This window comes from Podarcis muralis, chromosome 7 (genome assembly GCF_964188315.1).
Source record: "Podarcis muralis chromosome 7, rPodMur119.hap1.1, whole genome shotgun sequence".
In the NCBI taxonomy this organism is placed as follows: domain Eukaryota; kingdom Metazoa; phylum Chordata; class Lepidosauria; order Squamata; family Lacertidae; genus Podarcis; species Podarcis muralis.
The window spans coordinates 85,672,969-85,693,111 of NC_135661.1; the positions used below are offsets into that span (position 1 = coordinate 85,672,969).

At 48.1% G+C, this 20,143-nt stretch overlaps 1 protein-coding gene and 1 long non-coding RNA gene across 2 annotated transcripts in view; one reads left to right on the forward strand and one right to left on the reverse strand.

The window, feature by feature from the left end:
• LOC144328513 (uncharacterized) overlaps positions 1-19,766 on the reverse strand; it is a 34,658-nt gene extending 14,892 nt beyond the window's left edge. The window contains exon 1 of the long non-coding RNA XR_013393779.1: positions 19,637-19,766. This is a non-coding gene — a long non-coding RNA (uncharacterized LOC144328513). The remainder of the gene's footprint in view (positions 1-19,636) is intronic.
• MAP4K1 (mitogen-activated protein kinase kinase kinase kinase 1) overlaps positions 1-20,143 on the forward strand; it is a 70,769-nt gene that overhangs the window by 39,573 nt on the left and 11,053 nt on the right. Inside the window, exons 15-23 of the mRNA XM_077932300.1 lie at positions 750-814; positions 3,001-3,045; positions 4,041-4,064; positions 4,699-4,741; positions 5,706-5,874; positions 13,641-13,717; positions 14,051-14,135; positions 16,198-16,274; positions 18,474-18,534. Coding sequence (XP_077788426.1) covers positions 750-814; positions 3,001-3,045; positions 4,041-4,064; positions 4,699-4,741; positions 5,706-5,874; positions 13,641-13,717; positions 14,051-14,135; positions 16,198-16,274; positions 18,474-18,534 — 646 coding nt within the window. The remainder of the gene's footprint in view (positions 1-749; positions 815-3,000; positions 3,046-4,040; positions 4,065-4,698; positions 4,742-5,705; positions 5,875-13,640; positions 13,718-14,050; positions 14,136-16,197; positions 16,275-18,473; positions 18,535-20,143) is intronic.

Here is a 20,143-nt window from a genome sequence, read left to right on the forward strand (position 1 = left end):
TGACATAAACAGCAGTGGCTGAGCTTTGCGAACCGCCTCTGGAAATAAGTGCTGTCTTGCAGGAAGCGCTGTGGTCTAAACCATGGAGCCTCTTGGGCTTGCCAATCAGAAGGTCGGCGGTTCGAATCCCCGCGATGGGGTGAGCTCCCATTGCTTGGTCCCTGCTCCTGCCAACCTAGCAGTTCGAAAGCATGCCAGTGCAAGTAGATAAATAGGTACCATTGCGGTGGGAATGTAAACGGTGTTTCTGTGCGCTCTGGTTTCCATCATGGTGCTCCATTTCTCCAGAAGCAGTTTAGTCAAGCTGGCCATGTGTCCCTGAAAGCTGTCTGTGGACAAACGCTGGCTCCCTCGACCTGAAAGCGAGATGAGTGCCACAAGCCCATAGTCGCCTTAACCATCCAAGGCACCTTTTACCTTTACTATAGGCCACTTTCAGAGGAGCCAGGTTTTCACCTGTCACTCTAAATAGGATGTCAGGTGTGGGAGCAGGTGGGCTTCTACTGCGTCTGCGTGACCGCTCTGAAGAAATGCCATGCTCTTAGTCCATTTCCAAATAAATAATAATAATAATAATAATAATAATAATAATAATAATAATAATATGCTGCCCATCTGATTGGGTTGCCCCAGTCACTCTAGGCAGCTTCCAACAAAATATTGAAACATCAAGACTGCTGCCACCCCTGCCACCATCGTGGGCCCTCCTTTGAAGACCAGTTCCTCCAGTCTTTGCTTTCTGCTTGCAGGAAATCTCTGCGGATTCTGGATATGGTACTGGCAGCCACCTCTATGGTGCTTCGTTTGCCAGCAGGTAAGGGTGCTACTTTTATATGCCTGTTGTCTTTGTCCATGGAGTTTTCTTGGCAGGGATACTGGAGTGGCTTGCCGGTTCCTGCTCCAGGTGGCTCACGTTTGGTCAAAACTCTCCACTATGACCTGTCCATCTTGGGTGGCCCTGCATGGCATAGCTCATAGCTTCTCCGAGTTATTCTCTGAGTTATTCAAGCCCCTTCGCCACGGCAAGGCAGTGATCCATGAAGGGGAGAGCTTCTTGAAGTTACCAACATGAGTTTGACCAAACTGCGGGAGGCAGTGGAAGACAGGAGTGCTTGGCGTGCTCTGGTCCAGGGGGTCACGAAGAGTCGGACACAACTAAATGACTAAACAACAACAAGGGTGCTACTGCAATTATTATTATTACCATTGCCTTATGAATTGCCTTCTAAACCACCGTCTCAAGGTGATTTCCACCTAAAAATAATTTAGAATGTAGCCTTATTGGAGTTCACCGATTGGGTCTGCGTTGCTCCGGGACAGGAGGAAGGAAGTCAAATGACACCGAGGTTGGTTCAAAGAAAGAGTTTATTCTGCTCTCCGGATAGCAGAAGGCACTTGCGTGATCAAGTCCACAGCAAGTCCAAAGAAATGAGAAGTTTCAATGCAGTATATATATCCTCCAGGCACCCTCTCCCTCCTTCCCCAGGAATCCAACCACGTCAGCTTGTACACGCAGGTTGACATCACAGATGTTCCTGCTCTGGCACTCTTAACCATAAAAGGGATTTCCTTCCTGCACTCCTGACCACAAAAGGATCTTCCTCTTCCTACTCTTATCTTGGAGGAAGAGGTCATCTCCAGGAACACGCTTCTGGCGCTGCTCCCGGACTCCGGTCTGTGCGTCTTTTGTGGTCAGCACATAAGATAAGGCACTGACGTCTGCTCTGTTCCCCTAGACCAGCCTGGGTCACCCCTTGCCGTGACTGATAAGGGAGAGAGTTTGTTTATACAGCTGTGTCCTTGTTATGCATTTGCTCAACAGCTCAAGTTTTATGCATTTTAGAGTGCTTTCTTGGAGAAAGAAGAAAGGGGGGGGTTAAGTTCAGTTTTAAACTGACTGTACGGAGACCCATTCCTTCAAGAAGAGCTAAAAATGCGAAAAAAGCAAATACAGTGGTGCCCCGCAAGACGAACGCCTCGCAAGACGGAAAACCCGCTAGACGAAAGGGTTTTCCGTTTTGGAGGCGCTTCGCAAAACGAATTTCCCTATGGGCTTGCTTTGCAAGACGACAGCCCATAGGGAAATCTCCGGGACAGCGGGGAAGCGCAGTGCGTCTTCCCCACTGTCCTTGGACCTCCTCCGAAGCCTGGCGGCGGGGCGGGGACACCTCCTCCCGCCGCCGCCGGGCTTCGGAAGGCTCCTCCGAAGCCGGGCGGCGGGGCGGGAACACCTCCCGCCGCCGCCGGGCTTCGGAACGATGCTCCGAAGCCGGGCGGCGGGGAGGGAACACCTCCCCCCGCCGCCCGGCTTCGGAACGATGCTTCGAAGCCAGGCGGCGGGGCTGCGAAGCCTGGGCGCGCTGATCTCAGCGCGCGCAGGCTTCGGCATGCTGGCAACTCTCCGCGAAGGTCCGCGAAGCCTGCTGTCCAGGACAGCTTTTGAAGGCGGGGGGGGGGGGAGCAAAGACTTTCGCCCCCCGCCCGCCTTCAGAAGAGGTCCTGGACCTCTTCTGAAGGCAGGCGGGGGGCAAAAGTCTTTGTTCCCCCTGCCTGCCTTCCCAGGGGCTTTTAAATCGCCCCGGACAGCGGAGAAGTCCTCCGCTGTCCCGGGGTTTTTTAAAATGCTGGGGGTGGGAAGAAAAACCCTTGTTCCCCCCCCCCAGCCTTCAGAAGAGGTCGGGGGACAGACTGTCCCCGGACCTGGTCTGAAGGCGGTTTCCATAGGAACGCATTAATTGATTTTCAATTGAAAAACTCGCAAGACGAAGAGACTTGCGGAACGAATTAATTTCGTCTTGCGAGGCACCACTGTACATTTAAAAACGAGGCTGAGACCCTGACACTCGTGATCTAGACCCTTTTATCCAGCTGGATCACTGCCTTGCCGTGGCGAAGGGGCTTGAATAACTCAGAGAAGCTATGAGCTATGCCGTGCAGGGCCACCACGCTCTAGCCAGTCACATTCTACAGCCTTATATCTTGCTTCCCTTTCCTTTATAGGGAGGATTCGGCAGACTCAGACCACGATTACGACGACGTGGATGTGTAAGTGGCAAAGTTTCTCTGTCTCCCTTTGAGAGTACAACCAGTTTTGGAGTTATACTACAAAGCGTTTGGAGCACGTCGGGTTGGCAAAAGTTCCAGCAGGGTTTAGGAACCAGGGGGTTGAGGCAAATGCTTCCCCAAAGGGTTGGATAGATGAGCTCCAAGCATTGCTTTAACCTACTGTTAGCAAAAACCTTAACCCAGGGGTCAGCAAATTTTTTCAGCAGGGAGCCGGCCCACTGTCCCTCAGACCTTGTGGGGGCTGGACTATATATATATATATATATTGGGGGGGAGAACGAATTCCTATGCCCCACAAATAACCCAGAGATGCATTTTATATAAAAGCACACATTCTACTCATGTAAAACGGCCTCGGTCCTTTATACCTGAAGGAGCGTCTCCACCCCCATCGTTCAGCCCGGACACTGAGATCCAGCTCCGAGGGCCTTCTGGCGGTTCCCTCATTGCGAGAAGTGAGGTTACAGGGAACCAGACAGAGAGGGCCTTCTCAGTAGTGGCGCCCGCCCTGTGGAACGCCCTCCCTTCAGAGGTGAAGGAAATAAGCAGCTATCTTATCTTTAAAAGACATCTGAAGGCAGCCCTGTATAGGGAAGTTTTTAATATTTAACACTGTATTGTTTTTAACATTCGATTGGAAGCCGCCCAGAGTGGCTGGGGAAACTCAGCCATATGGGCAGGGTATAAATAAATTATTATTATTATTATTAAAACACCAGGCAGGCCCCACAATAACCCAGAGATGCATTTTAAATAAAAGGACACATTCTACTCATGTCAAAACACGCTGATTCCCAGACCGTCTGTGGGCCAGATTGAGAAGGCAATTGGGCTGGATCCGGCCCCCGGGCCTTAGTTTGTCTACCCATGCCTTAAAGTACTCCTTTGTTGCTGTTGCTCTCCCAAGCCCGTCCTCTAACTCTTCTCTCTGTTTTCCTTCCTTTTGGGGGCACCTCTTAATGTTCGTCTTCCAGACCCAGCAGATATGATGCAAGCAGGTAACTCATTCCCCCAATCCGTTTTAAAATACAGGGTGGGCATTGGCGGGATTGCTACGATGCCATAAAATATTACAGTTTGGAGGAAAAGGGAGCACTAGCTTCAGCTGTTAGCTGTTTGACCGCTTTCTTCTTGGAGGTGGCAGCCTGCCTTGGCTTCTCACATTTCATGGCAGATCTTGCTAGCAGAACTTTGGCTGGGTTGGAGGGGAATAAAAGCAGGCGGCAGAATCTCGAAACCCCCCCTTGAAATGGGCCCTTCCTTCTTTTTTGTGTGTATAATTTTTATTAAGTTTTCTGTATTCCAATTTAAAATACAGTGGTACCTCAGGTCGCACACAGGATCCGTTCCAGAGCTCCAGTCGGATCCTGAGGTGTGCATATCCACATTTCTGAAGAAATGTGCGTGCATACGAAAGCTCATACCAATAACTAACTTAGTTGGTCTCTAAGGTGCTACTGGAAGGATTTTTTAAAATTTAATTTTATTTATTTTGCTTTGTTTTGACTACGGCAGACCAACACGGCTACTTACCTGTAAAAAGGACTCTGTTTTTGTTTTGTTTTTTGGGGAAAGTACTTTTAAACTCCCTCCCCCATTCATTTTAAATTATTATTTCCTTTTTCCTTTCAGTGACATCTCAGCTGTCAATCTCCCACCTCCACTGCCCCCCAAGGTAAGTCACAGAAGTAAGCCAAAGGAGCGATCCTTTTCCCTTTCTGGCACGCGTTAAGCAAAATCCAGCACGGAGCTCTATTCTGAGAAGGAAGTGGCCAGTGTTAGATCAAGACAATGTGCCCTCCCCCCCAAAAAAATTTGCTTCTACCCATTGCCACTCCTTGGAAGAAAACCAAACGCCCAGTTGACAAACGCAAACACAGGGCCATCTTAAGCATATCCGGTGCTGTGGTGCAAAGATCCCTCCGGTGCCCTCCCCTATCACAGAATTGTCGACCTTTTCCCAAGCCTCTGAAGGGGTCCGAGGATCAAGAAGCAAGGAGTCACGAAGTCAGGGGTCGGGGGATCAAGAAGCAAGGAGTCACGAAGTCAGGGGTCCGAGGGTCAAGAAGCAAGGAGTCATGAAGTCAGGGGTCTGAGGGTCAAGAAGCAAGGAGTCATGAAGTCAGGGGTCGGGGGATCAAGAAGCAAGGAGTCACGAAGTCAGGGGTCCGAAGGTCAAGAAGCAAGGAGTCATGAAGTCAGGGGTCTGAGGGTCAAGAAGCAAGGAGTCAAGGAACCAAACACAGCAAGGCAGGGAACGTCTTGCTCTGGCAAAGAGCCAAAGGGAAAATGCTGACCTTATATCCCTTCCCGGCTCTTGCCACCCGGTGCTGTGAGTTACCAATCGGCCTCACCTGTGCGGCCGCACCTTGCCTCTCCAGAACAAACTTAGGAAGGCCCCAGTCCTGCAGAGTCCTATTGGTCACAGGGCCTGGCTCCTGCACGCACACCTGACACAAAGAAAGGGTAGGCCCTGAGGCTGTTGGCATCCTGAGAGATCCTTCGGTTCGAAAGCTCCCCTTCTCCCTCTTGGGGTGAGCAGTGGCTTGGCTGGCTGAGAGAGGCATGGTTTATGTGGGGAAAGAAGGATGGTTCATGGAGATTAGCTGAACTCTGCCCTCTCTCTCCCCCCTCTGCAGCCCAAGCTCCGGGTCTCGCCGGACGAGACGGCGGTGGAACGATCCATGCCAAGGTGCTCCCTCAAGCCCATACTCCGAGGACGGTGCTCCAGTGGGCCTGTGACGGGACGGGCTCCTCACCAGGCTATTCCAGTCGGGGCCCAGGCATGCCACCTCAGCACCAGATCAGGTACGAACTCCCCAAGGAAATGCAAAGAAACAGGAGCCCCAACATTTGGGCACGCAAACCATTATCGTTGTTGTTATTGTTATTTGTATACTGACCTTCATCCATACCTCTCAGGGCAGTTCACAAGTAAAGATACAAGATATAAAACAACCCCCCACAAAATTTATAATTCCTGAAGGACCAGGTGTGCAGCCTGGGAGTCATTTTGGACTCACAGCTGTCCATGGAGGCGCAGGTCAATTCTGTGTCCAGGGCAACTGTCTCCTAGCTCCATCTAGTACGCAGGATGAGATCCTACCTGCCCTCAGACTGTCTTGCCAGAGTGGAGCATGCTCTAGTTATCTCCTGTTTGGACTACTGCAATGCGCTCTATGTGGGGCTACCTTTGAAAGTGACCCGGAAACTGCAGTTAATCCAGAATGCGGCAGCTAGACTGGTGACTGGGAGCGGCCGCCGAGACCACATAAAGACCTACATTGGCTCCCAGTACGTTTCCGAGCACACTTCAAAGTGTTGGTGCTGACCTTGAAAGCCCTAAACGGCTTCAAAGGCCCAGTATACCTGAAGGAGCGTCTCCACCCCCATCGTTCAGCCCGGACACTGAGGTCCAGCTCCGAGGGCCTTCTGGCAGCTCCCTCCCTGTGAGAAGCCAAGTTACAGGGAACCAGGCAGAGGGCCTTCTCGGTAGTGACACCCACCCTGTGGAACGCCCTCCCACCAGATGTCAAAGAGAAAAACAACTGCCAGACTTTTAGAAGACATCTGAAGGCAGCCCTGTTTCGGGAAGCTTTTAATGTTTGATGCATTACTGTATTTTAATATTTGGTTGGAAGCTGCCCAGAGTGGCTGGGGAATCCCAGCCGGATGGGCGGGGTATAAATAATAAATTGTAGTATTATTATTATTATTAAAAAATAAGAATGAAAACAAACCAATCATCCCCGCTCCCACAAACACAATTTAACAGGGCATTGGATGTTAATCAGCCAAAGTCCTGGTTGAAGAGGAATGGTTTCTCCTGGCACTTAAAGTGTATAATGAAGGCTATGGGATGCAGGTGGTGCTGTGGTTGAAACCACTGATCAGAAGGTTGGTGGTTCGAATCTGCACAGCGGGGTGAGCTCCTGTTACTCTGTCCCAGCTCCTGCCTACCTAGCAGTTTGAAAGCACGCCAGTGCAAGTAGATAAATAGGTACCACTGTGGTGGGAAGGTAAACGGTATTTCCATGTGCTCTGGCTTCCGTCACGGTGTCCCTTTGTGCCAGAAGCTGTTTAGTCCTGCTGGCCACATGACCTAGAAAGCTGTCTGTGGACAAACGCTGGCTCCCTTGGCCTGAAAGCGAGATGAGCACCGCAACCCTATAGTCGCCTTTGACTGGACTTAACCGTCCAGGAGTCCTTTAGCTTTTACCTATAAGGAAGGCGGGACGCGGGTGGCGCTGTGGGTAAAACCTCAATGCCTAGGACTTGCCGATCGCATGGTCGGCGGTTCGAATCCCTGCGGCGGGGTGCGCTGCAGTCGTTCGGTCCCAGCGCCTGCCAACCTAGCAGTTCGAAAGCACCCCCGGGTGCAAGTAGATAAATAGGGACTGCTTACCAGCGGGAAGGTAAACGGCGTTCCGTGTGCTGCGCTGGCTTGCCAGATGCAGCTTTGTCACGCTGGCCACGTGACCCGGAAGTGTCTGCGGACAGCGCTGGCTCCCGGCCTATAGAGTGAGATGAGCGCACAACCCTAGAGTCTGGCAAGACTGGCCCGTACGGGCAGGGGTACCTTTACCTTTACCTTTTACCGTATTTTTCGCTCTATAACACGCACCTGACCATAACACGCACATCGTTTTTAGAGGAGGAAAACAAGGGAAAAAACATTCTGAATGAAACAGTGGATGTATCATTTTTGTGCTTCATGCTGTGGCCACAGACATGTGATCTGATGGTGAATTTGGGGTGACCCAATGCAAAGATCCTGAGAATCCCTGTGGATCCATGCTTTGCAACCACATTTTTGCACCATTGCAGCCCCAGGCAACAGTGGGTGCGTGATTTTTTGGGTGCAGGCTGTAGCCATGGACATGCTATGTGATCTGATGGTGAATTTGGGGTGACCCAATGCAAAGATCCTGAGAATCCCTGTGGATCCATGCTTTGTAACCACATTTTTGCACCATTGCAGCCCCAGGCAACAGTGGGTGCGTGATTTTTTGGGTGCAGGCTGTAGCCATGGACATGCTATGTGATCTGATGGTGAATTTGGGGTGACCCAATGCAAAGATCCTGAGGATCCTTTTTAACCACGTTTTGCACCATTGCAGCCCCAGGCAACAATGGGTGCGTGATTTTTTTGGGGGGCAGGCTGTAGCCATGGACATGCTATGTGATCTGATGGTGAATTTGGGGTGACCCAATGCAAAGATCCTGAGGATCCATGTTGATCTATGCTTTGTAACCACATTTTAAGTGGGGAGCGAAGGAAAAACAAAGAAGGGACATGAGAGGGGTGTGCAGAGAAGCAGCTGGCTAAGAATGCTGGAGAGGGATTTAACGGGTGGGAGGAAAGAAAGGCAAAAGTTCCCCCCCAAGACAGCCATCTCTCTCTTTCTCTCTCTCTCTCTCTCTCTCTCTCTCTCTCTCTCTCTCCCCCTCCCCCCTCTCCCTCCCCCACTCTCTCCCTCTCCCCCAGCAGCACCGGAGCACAGAGAGGAATTAGAAAGAACGACACTCTGCTTGCCTGGAGGGGAGGGGCTTTCCCTGCTCTTTGTTCCGTTTCAGCAATCACAGCAACGAAACAGAGGAGGGTGGGCAGTAAGACCCTGAGGCAGAATGCAGGAAAGCAGTCACGGAGAAGGGAAACCTGAAACTCTTTTCAGGTTTCCCTTCTCCGTGACTCGCGATTTGACTTTTGCTTGATTTTTTGGCTCCAGGGACCACACATTCGCTCTATAACACGCACAGATATTTCCCCTTCCTTTTTAGGAGAAAAAATCTGCGTGTTATAGAGGGAAAAATACGGTACCTTTATAAGGAAGGCACCAGGAGAGCCTCCCTGGGGAGAATATTCCTCAAACGGGAATTGCAATGCCTGTATGAGCACAAAAGGGGAACACATATTTATTAAAAAATTATCTTGGGGCTGAGAACCAGAACTGGACAGCAATTGACTTCAAAGACAACGGGCTCACACCACGAGGGAAAGTGTGTTTTTTCATTCAGAAAATGAATGGATTGGATCAGGAGGGGAACAAATTTCTGTTCAGGTTTTAAGAGTTTTGTATTTTCTGATACAATGGTAAAAAGCGGCTTTTCGTTGGGACATAAAAGCTTTTAGACCGGTGCTACTGACCCGATTCAAATTCTAAGAAGGTGCAGGACCCAAAGGAAGTGTAGACAGGCCCCACTAACCTAAAACGTGAGGCAAAATAATACCCTCAAAGCCTTTGGCAGCAGCTCGTTACAGAGAAACTTGTCCCGTTTCGGAGATCTGACCAGCACCTATGATTTAAATACATCAAGCATCAAAACAGATGTATTCCCTGATAGATCAAGAGAGAGCACAATCAAAAGAGGCAATGAATCCTCAATTGAGCCGTCTTCCACAGACGCAAAACCACAAATGACCCAGGATCATTTCACTACCTGCTTTGCAGTACAGAAACAGACCATTAGCTGAAATCTGAGAATAATAAAGGCTTCCCTTGGGGCAGGGGAGGGATTTATCCTTTTTCATCAAGTCATCCACTGGTTCGTGTTCACATATTTGATAGCTGTCATTCCAGGGGGCGAGTTTGATTCTATTGAAGGAAATCAAAGTGTACTGGTAGAACACATATTCGAGGCTAGAATTACACAAAGACGATGGATGTGCAGTAACCTGAGGCCTCAAAAGAACTACATGAATTGTATTATTTCCCCATGAAGCCTTTGGTATACATGTCCACAAAGCAGTCCCAAACCATAATTTAGCTTAAGTATGTCACTGAAGGGACGCGGGTGGCACTGTGGGTAAAACCACAGAGCCCTAGGGCTTGCCGATCAGAAGGTCGGCAGTTCGAATCCCCGCGACGGGGTGAGCTCCCATTGCTCGGTCCCTGCTCCTGCCAACCTAGCAGTTCGAAAGCACAAAGTGCAAGTAGGTAAATAGGTAGCGCTCCAGAGGGAATGTAAAGGGCGTTTTCGTGCGCTGCTCTGGTTCATCAGAAGCGGCTTAGTCATGCTGGCCACATGACTTGGAAGCTGTCTGCGGACAAATGCCGGCTCCCTCGGCCTATAGAGCGAGATGAGCGCCGCAACCCCAGAGTCGTCCACAACTTGACCTAATGGTCAGGGGTCCCTTTACCTTTTATGTCACTGAAAGAATCATATATATATATTTAATTTTCATTTGTTTCTGCAACCACTGGTCTGTTCAACTTTCGCCTTCGTTGTTCTGTATGAAATATTTTTCCCTGTTGTTATCCACACTCCGGCAATTCCATTTTCAGTTTCTGCTCACAGGAGCCATAATACACCACGTCCCAAACAAAGAGATGCCATTAGATTCCGAAATTCCCCCCTGTCATCTCACTCCATCTCCCAGCATGCTGGTTCCTCTGCAAAAACACAACAACTCCAGTCCAGAATTCTTTCCATCCTTCCGCTGAGGGTAGATAGCAGAGTCTTCACCCAGTTAATATTATAATTAAACCACAATGACAGCAGAATGCTTTTCCGGGCTTGCTTGCGTATTTCAAACAGTTGCCTTTCAGGGGAGATTTACCAGGTAAAACTGTAAGTACAAATATATCAAAGGAGAATAATAGAGGCTCACCTTGCCCCGGGGCTATACAATTAGTCCATCAATTAATTCAACAAGTGGGTCAGTCCTTTGTGCTGCTAAGAATTACATATTCTTACCTGTTTACTGCCTGCCTCCATTCTTGAGTAAGCAAACAAACAAACCCCTGTGCTGAACAGTGTTTCTGGATAACAACTACTGTTTCGTTGAATTCTTCATCAGCCAATCAGTTCAACACTTGTAAGTAGAAAGATATGTAATTTCTTCGTTAACCAATCTTTTTTCGAATAGATATAATGGAAAATACTCTGGAACAGTTATCCGGAAACACTGTTCAGCAGAGTTCAGAGTTGGACATCAGAATTGGACATTTGCTGATTATACAAAGCTTCACAGCTTGCTCTCTGCTGGGTGAAGTCTAGCCCCGTGATTCGTTTAAGGACTTTCAGAGACTTTCAGAAGGGACGCGGGTGGTGCTGTGGGTTAAACCACAGAGCCTAGGACTTGCCGATCAGAAGGTCGGCGGTTTGAATCCCCGAGACGGGGTGAGCTCCTGTTGCTCGGTCCCTGCTCCTGCCAACCTAGCAGTTTGAAAGCACATCGAAGTGCAAGTAGATAAATAGGTACCACTCCGGTGGGAAGGTAAACGGCGTTTCCGTGCACTGCTCTGGTTCGCCAGAAGTGGCTTCGTCATGCTGGCCACATGACCCGGAAGCTGTACGCTTGCTCCCTCGGCCAATAAAGCAGGGTGAGTGCCGCAACCCCAGAGTCGTCCGCAACTGGACCTAATGGTCAGGGGTCCCTTTACCTTTACTAGAGACTTTCAGAGACTTCAGTTTGTTAGTTTTGATGTTTTGAATTATTCCATAAAGCTTTTCACATTGTTATTGTTTCTGGCCATTGTGTTGCTTTTGATATTGCTGCCTCCAGTCCTGTGCAGATCCCGGGAGCTCGCGGACAGACCTCGCAAACAGGGGCGTTTGCCAGGGCTTTTGGTGGGGGAGTTTATGGGGGAGGCCCAGAGCTCAGTCTCTTGGTGTGCATAGGACCAGAGACATGGAGGGCAAAGGAGCTGCTGCAGGGCTTGTAACACCTGTGCCATGTTTGTCATTCCGCCAGAGAACATAGCGGCAGTACACTTGTAGCAAGTGCAAACTGGTTGCCTTGCTGGAAAGAAAAGGTGCAGCAACCTGAGACCCACCCACTTGAACGAAGAACAACAGATCTCATTCTTTGGACATGCAGATGGTGGTACTTAACTGGCCAGCTTTAGGCCATTACCTTAAAAAGAAACCTGTCTGACATGCATACAGCAGCCACATACACACATATAAATGCAATCTCCTCTCTTGGATTCTGAACCCCAGTGGATGCAGGGTCACAGGCTTGGATGGGACCCACAGATACCATCCAGACTCACCCCACAAAACCTGATAGATGATGTACAGGGAAGTTTTTAATGGTTGGTGTTTTATTGCGCTTTGGATATTTTGTTGGGAGCCTCCCAGAGTGGCTGGGGAAAACCCAGCCCCATGGGCAGCATATAAATCATAAAATTATTATTATTATTATTATTATTATTATTATTATTATTATTATTATTATTGCATACCCACAGCCCTGACTATAAAGTAAGGCTGCATACTGAACCTTACGTACTTGGGAAGAAGCCCTGCTGAATTCAGCGTCTCTTACTTCCGAGTAGGCATAGTTCAGATTGCAAGGCAACACGATGGCCAAATACAATGATACAATATCATTATACACTCTTTATATAATATGAAATATATGAAATCACATAAACAGAAAACTTACGAATCTCTGAAAGTCACAAAATATGCACTCTTAATGGATTCTCTTGAAAATATAAAACCAAGTAAACATAAGTCTTATAAGTCTTTGAAGACTATGCACGTCTGAAAAAAGCAATGTATCCGATTCCTATCTGGTGAAAACAGGCTGTAAAGCTTTGTTTATGGCGTCCAACGCTGCCAAAGTAGTTCATAAACAGACGTTGTGAACAGTGATTCCGGGTATACCCGCTGTTTCGTGGAATTCTTCTTCAGCACAGCAGAAGGATACAGAAATGCTTCATAAACCCATCTGTATGGGGAATGGAAAAGTATAACAACAATTGTTATGGAGCAGTGGTCATAAAGTTATGTAGTCATAGAATCATAAAATCATAGAGTTGGAATAGACCACAAGGGCCATCGAGTCCAACCCCCTGCCAAGCAGGAAACACCATCAGAGCACTCCTGACATATGGTTGTCAAGCCTCTGCTTAAAGACCTCCAAAGAAGGAGACTCCACCACACTCCTTGGCAGCAAATTCCACTGTCGAACAGCTCTCACTGTCAGGAAGTTCTTCCTAATGTTTAGGTGGAATCTTCTTTCTTGTAGTTTGGATCCATTGCTCCGTGTCCGCTTCTCTGGAGCAGCAGAAAACAACCTTTCTCCCTCCTCTATATGACATCCTTTTATATATTTGAACATGGCTATCATATCACCCCTTAACCTCCTCTTCTCCAGGCTAAACATGCCCAGCTCCCTTAGCCGTTCCTCATAAGGCATCGTTTCCAGGCCTTTGACCATTTTGGTTGCCCTCCTCTGGACACGTTCCAGTTTGTCAGTGTCCTTCTTGAACTGTGGTGCCCAGAACTGGACACAGTACTCCAGGTGAGGTCTGACCAGAGCAGAATACAGTGGCACTATTACTTCCCTTGATCTAGATGCTATACTCCTATTGATGCAGCCCAGAATTGCATTGGCTTTTTTAGCCGCTAGTCAACACGGGGGTTAAATTGTTTGGTTAATAGCTCAGATTGCAGCAGACATTCTGCACCTCCCATCCTGTGACAAGCGGGAAAGACTCCCTCTTCCTGGCCAAACATTACCGGAAGCAGCCACATGGGGTCATTCAATGGTACAGTTGGTCGCTGCTGCTTTCGGAATCACTGGAGTCAGGGCTGATCTTCACCTTTCTCTCTTGCAGTTCCTGAACTGCGGCTGACTCCCCAGACCCACGGACCTCCCATCCTTCCCCGCAAGGCAGAGAAGAAGCAGAAACCCGTGAGTGCCTTGATCATCCACACCTGTATTCCCCGAATCGGCTGCGTTGCCTGGGGACTTTGCTCAGCACTTCCCAGCGGAGAGGTGACGGTGGTTTCCCTTGTTGCATCCCCTTTGCCAGGTTGCTGCGCTGTGGGAACCACCGCTTGAGGCTTTGTTTGGCTTCTGGCTGGGCTTTCTGCCTTTGGCTCGGAGGGGCTCAGAAGTCAAACATACCTGTGCCCTGAAAATCCCTTATTTTGGCTGCTGATCCCTTATTTTCAAATCTGTAAGTTGACAGCTATGCTTTCGTCGGTACCGTTATGGATAACTGTTGTCTCCCTCTCTCCCCAGGAGAGGGTGCTCTTCAAGAAGGTTTTCAATGAGTGCCCCTTACACGTCACCTCGGCTACTGCGTGGACCCACCCAAATAGCAACGGTAGGGCATGGAGGGGCGAGGTCTCTGTTGGGGCCATTTACTGGTGGGGGGGGGGACCAGGAAAGCTGAACCAAACTCAAACAATCACACCCGTCTCGTAGAATGACTTTAGACCGGTCTGCTCACCAGTGCTCCACACTGGCACCAAGGTTCTAGTCCTCACTGTTGTGCACTGTACCATCACCCCACCTGCCCTCTCACACTTCCTTTTGTGCTTGTGCCAATCCGCTCACTGACAAACTCCCCCCTTAGGTAGGGTTGCCATAAGTCCTCTTTTTCCAGGACACGTCCTCTTTTTTCAGGATTAAAATTGCTGCCCGGGCGGATTTTTTTAAAATTTGGCAAAATGTCCAACAGAGTCATGTGGGTTGGGTTTGGTGGGAGTTCCAGTCTGAAAATCTAGAGGACACAAGGTTGGGGGAAGGGTGTTCTAGTGCCTCAGACTCAGAACTGAGGCACCTGGCTAAGCTAGTCAGCTGAGAGACTAGCAGAGAATCACAAGAGAGCAGCGTCTTAAACTAGCTAGTAAAGGTACAGTGGTACCTCAGGTTAAGTACTTAATTCCCGGAGTTCCGTTCTTAACCTGAAACTGTTCTTAACCTGAAGCACCACTTTAGCTAATGGGGCCTCCTGCTGCCGCCGCGCTGCCAGAGCACATTTTCTGAAGGACACTGTTGGCATTTGATGGCATACACAATGTTAGACGATGAGCAATTAAATAGTCCCGAGATAGTATATGTGATACCAGATGCCAACTTTGCTGTCACATACACCCGGACAACACCATTACTGGCCCCAACAACATCACACATACCATCTCGGGACTATTTAATTGCTCATCGTCTAACATTGTGTATTCCATCAAATGCCAACAGTGTCCTTCAGCTCTCTATATTGGACAAACAGGCCAAACCTTACGCCAAAGAATAAACGGACATAAATCTGACATCAAGAATCACAAGACAGAGAAACCAGTAGGAGAACACTTCAATCTCCCAGGACATTCTATACAAGATCTCAAAGTAGCTGTTTTACTACAAAGGAATTTCAGAAAGAGACTGGAAAGAGAAGCTGCTGAATTGCAACTCATTACCAAACTTAAAACCATGGAGAGACCTGGTCTGAACAAAGACATTGGATTCTTATCTCATTATACATGACAAAGCCATTTTTCACCTTCTCACCCCTTGCTTTTCCCTGTAAGACCTATTGCAGTCGTTAAGAGTCATCAACAGGCTCATCACAACTATCTGCCAATCACCCATTCCCACCACCCTTCTGAGTAATACCCCTCCCCACCTTCTCACTATATAGAAGGATCTGGCAACTTCTGTTTCAGTGTATCTGAAGAAGTGTGCATGCACACGAAAGCTCATACCAAGAACTAACTTAGTTGGTCTTTAAGGTGCTACTGGAAGGAATTTTTTTTGTTTTCACTATTTCTGGGTTAGCGGAGTCTGTAACCTGAAGCATATGTAACCCGAGGTACCACTGTAAAGGGACCCTTGACCGTTAGGTCCAGTCGTGGCTGACTCTGGGGTTGTGGCGCTCATCTCGCTTTATTGGCCGAGGGAGCCGGCGTACAGCTTCCGGGTCATGTGGCCAGCATGACTAAGCTGCTTCTGGCGAACCAGAGCAGCGCACGGAAATGCCGTTTACCTTCCCGCCGGAGCGGTACCTATTTATCTACTTGCACTTTGACGTGCTTTCGAACTGCTAGGTTGGCAGGAGCAGGGACCGAGCAACGGGAGCTCACCCCGTCGCGGGGATTCGAACCGCCGACCTTCTGATCGGCAAGTCCTAGGCTCTGTGGTTTAACCCACAGCACCCCCACGTCCCTCTTAAACTAGCTACATGCTGTATTAATCCCTTCTCTGGTGGCTGAACTCAAAGGACGCTGGCTCAGCTACAAGATCTTGGAGGAGGAGTCTGGGGGGGCAAGCACCCCACTGTCCGTAAGGAGAGTCCATATGTACATGCTAGACCATGGGTGGGCAAACTAAGGCCCAAGAGGCTCATCCCCCATTTAACTCCCTGCTGCATTCCTTCCCCATTTTTGCAGAGCTGCACTTAATTCTGGGGGCTGAAGAAGGGATATATGCCTTGAACCGGAGCGAGGCAGAACCCACCCTCGAACTGGTAAGACAAGAGGAGGTGCTGTGGGGGGTCCGGGGGTCCAAAGGACAGGGAATTTGCTTGTGTGGAGGGATGCAAAATGGAAAAGAGGACCGCTGAGCTTTGATAGCATGCAAGCCAAATTCTGAGCCGAAAATCCCTTAGTGTGCATCGGTTATCCCCCCAAAACCATCATAATCACCATCACTTTGCAGAAACAATTGAAGACTAATATTATTATTATTATTAATTGAATTTATATACAGTGGTGCCTCACAAGACAAAATTAATCCGTTCCACGAGTCTCTTCGTCTTGCGGTTTTTTCGTCTTGCGAAGCACGGCTATTAGCGGCTTAGCGGCTTTAAGAAAAAGAAAACAAACTCATAAGAACTCGTCTTGCGAAGCAAGCCCATAGGGAAATTCGTCTTGCGAAGCACCTCAAAAAACGGAAAACTCTTTCGTCTAGCGAGTTTTTCGTCTTGTGAGGCATTCGTCTTGCGGGGCACCACTGTACTGGCCTATACCCGGAGTCTCAGGGCAGTTCACAGAATAAAATCAAGATATGAAACCACAAAATACATAATAATAATAATAATAATAATAATAATAATAATAATAATAATACAACCCAATAGCCCCCCCTGTATTTTAAAGGGCATAGGACATGGCTAGGCAAACTAAGGCTCGGGGGCCGGATCCAGCCCAATCGCCTTCTAAATCTGGCCTGTGGACGGTCTGGAAATCAGCCTGTTTTTACATGAGTAGAATGTGTGCTTTTATTTAAAATGTATCTCTGGGTTATTTGTGGGGCATAGGAATTCGTTCATCAGCCCCCAAAATATAGTCCGGCCCCCCACAAGGTCTGAGGGACAGTGGACCGGCCCCCTGCTGAAAAAGTTTGCTGACGCCTAGCCATAGGATGTAAATCAGGTCAACCAAAGGCTTGGTTAAAAAGGAATATTTTTGCCTGGCGCCTAATGGTGTATAATGAAGGCGCCAGGTGAACTTCCCTGGGGAGAGCATTCCACAGATGGGGAGCCACTGCAGAGAAGGCCCCGTTCTCGTGTTGCCACCCTCCGGACCTCTCAATGAGGAGGCACACGAAGAAGATGCTTTTGTTCTGACAGAGTTTCCCAGCTGGATAAATGGATTTTTACCATGAGCTGTCATTTCATAGAATTCTGGAGTTGGAAGGGACCCCGAGGGTCATCTAGTCCAGCCCGCTGCAATGCAGGAATTTTGCCCACAGCCACCCTTGGGTTGGTTCGAACCACCAATCTTCTGGTTAACAGCCAGATGAACTGACTTATTCCTAGGGCTTTAGATTTTTTTTTTTTAAAAAATGTATCTGTTGTTTTTGTGTTTTTAACTATTTTATGTGTTAAAAACCACCTTGAAGTGGTGGTTTAGAAGGCAATTAATAGATCAGTAATAAAAATAACAATTAAAAAATTCTAATAATCCGGGTATTAAAAATTGTGGATTTGCGTATCTCAGTTGAGGCAAGCATAGACCTGCTCTGTTTGCCTTCAGAAGCAGTGCTTGGCCTCAGTTTGCTCCATCTGTAAAATGGACACAGTAGGAAGTCAGTTGTCATGAGGTTGGTTGAATGGATCAAGTGAAAGCCTTGAAATTTAGGACTAAGTGTGGGTTGAGGCACACTCACAGAATAACAAAACAGTGAGAACTCAGAGAATCTTCCTGCCAGCTTCACCCTAATAATAATAATAATAATAATAATAATAATAATTTATTATTTATACCCCGCCCATCTGGCTGGGTTTCCCCAGCCACCCTCAGCACTTAGATGGGGCTTTCTGATGTACATTTCATTAAAACTGCCTTGCACTTTTATCTCCGTAAAACCATAGAAATGCATTTAGAATAAATTATAATACAACTATAACCTCTTTAAGACGATCGCCGAAACAGACACTTAAGAATAAACTACACTTAAAAATCAGCCATGCGGTTATTGACTTGGCAGTGTGGGATAAAAACTGCATAGCTGCACAAACCCACCCAAGGGCACTCTGTAGTCTTGAAAATGCCTGAATCAGAGGTCTAAAAACCAATAGAAAATGAGCCTGGCAAACTTCCCTTGGGAGAGGGAACCAGGTGAGAGGAGCCACCACCGAAAAGGCCCCGCTAAATAGTTTTCATGTTCCATTTCCCATATCCTGACTCCTGTTTCTTCTCTCCCTCTCCCAACCCTTGCACAGCTCTATCACAACCGCACAACTTGGGTTTACTGCATTGGGAACGTCCTCATGTCGCTTTCTGGTGAGTTGATCCCTCCAGGATAAGGAGGGGGGTGAATAATGTAGAAAGCCAAGTCAGAGCGGAATGGAGAGGGATAAGGGAAGCGCTCTGCGTGTGCGGAGAGGAAGGCTTTGCAGGGCAGAGGGCTGGATGGGCAAGACCAGTTTTGATGCCTGCAAGTGTGAAATATACTCGGAGTCGAGAGTGGATTTCATGCTCTTTATTCCGCTCATAGTGGTGAGGAGGAGTGGAAGTTCCCCCAGAATGTCTGCTTTATATACATTATTCACACAATAGGCTCCACGTGATTGGCTAATTCCGGAATTCTCCTGTAGGCCAATCGGGTTGCGGATTCACTTCCATCTGGAGCTGGATTGGGTGGCTCCTGCGGACCAATCAGACTGCTGCATTCTGGATCCTATTGTTCTAGGACGAATCAGACTGCTGCATTCTGAATCCTATTGTTCTAGGACCAATCAGACTGCTGCATTTTGGATCCTATTCAACTCAGTACATAACAAAGTGCTAGGATAAAACTCAGGTGGGGCTCGGGAACAGTGTGGGCCATGCCTGGCTGAATTCTGGTAAAACATCCTCAGCACCATTAATAACTGAAAAACTTTGCTGGATCAGACCAAAAGAGACCTTTCTAGTTTTCTCATAGTGGCTACCCAGATGCAGCAAATAATCATTTGTTATTTATTTGCTTATTTTGCAAATGCAAAAACTGCATTACAACCCGAGACCGCCAACACAGTGTGCACAGGATAAAAATTAAGCACACACGAAATAAGAATTCAAAAGATAACAAAGCCGTCCCTGCAGATGCACAGTTAAACATTTCACAAACGGCTACCTGATGCCTCTGTGGATGCAGTCTTAAAACAAAAAAAATTGTGGGAATGTTCAGGGATGCAGGAGAGGATATATTATTTGGTTATAGCCTTTCCAGCTTGTGTTAACAAGTTCACAATTTAGCAGAGTAACATTCCCCTTTTTAAATTCACAGCGGATGCGTTTGGTCAAGCTCGCTAATAACTGTTCTGGTATTTCCCCCTTATTCCCTCATAAAAGACAAGACACGACACAGTCTTCTATAAAAGTATAAAAAGAGTTTACTCACATTCTGTTCACAATCGGATCCCAGAAGGCAGACTTAGCTTAGAAAAGTAACATACACCTGGAAACTATCTCATAAGGAGATGGTTCTCTCTTGGCTGGAGGCCAAGAGAGCATCTTTGGCTAAGATGTTGCTTCTTCGATGCATGTAGTCAAAGAGAGAGAGATGGCTGCCCTGCCCTGTGCTTTTGTTGTTACCTGCACAGGTGAGGCCACGCCCACCTCTAGTCACATGCAGAGGACGTCTGTCCCATCTCAGAAGGAAACAGGTGTAAACCATGTTCTCTCCCCATGTGTAAACATGTTCTCTCTAGGAATGTTGTACTTGACTGCTCTTGTGTTTCACATCCCACAAAAATAAATAAATCATCAGCCGGTTGCCTAAACTTCATGATGCAAGGCACCTTACCTGATTTCTAATACTTTCCTGCTCAGATACACTGCCCCTGAGCTTGGAGGCTCTGCAGTGGTGCCCCGCAAGACGAATGCCTCGCAAGACGGAAAACCCGCT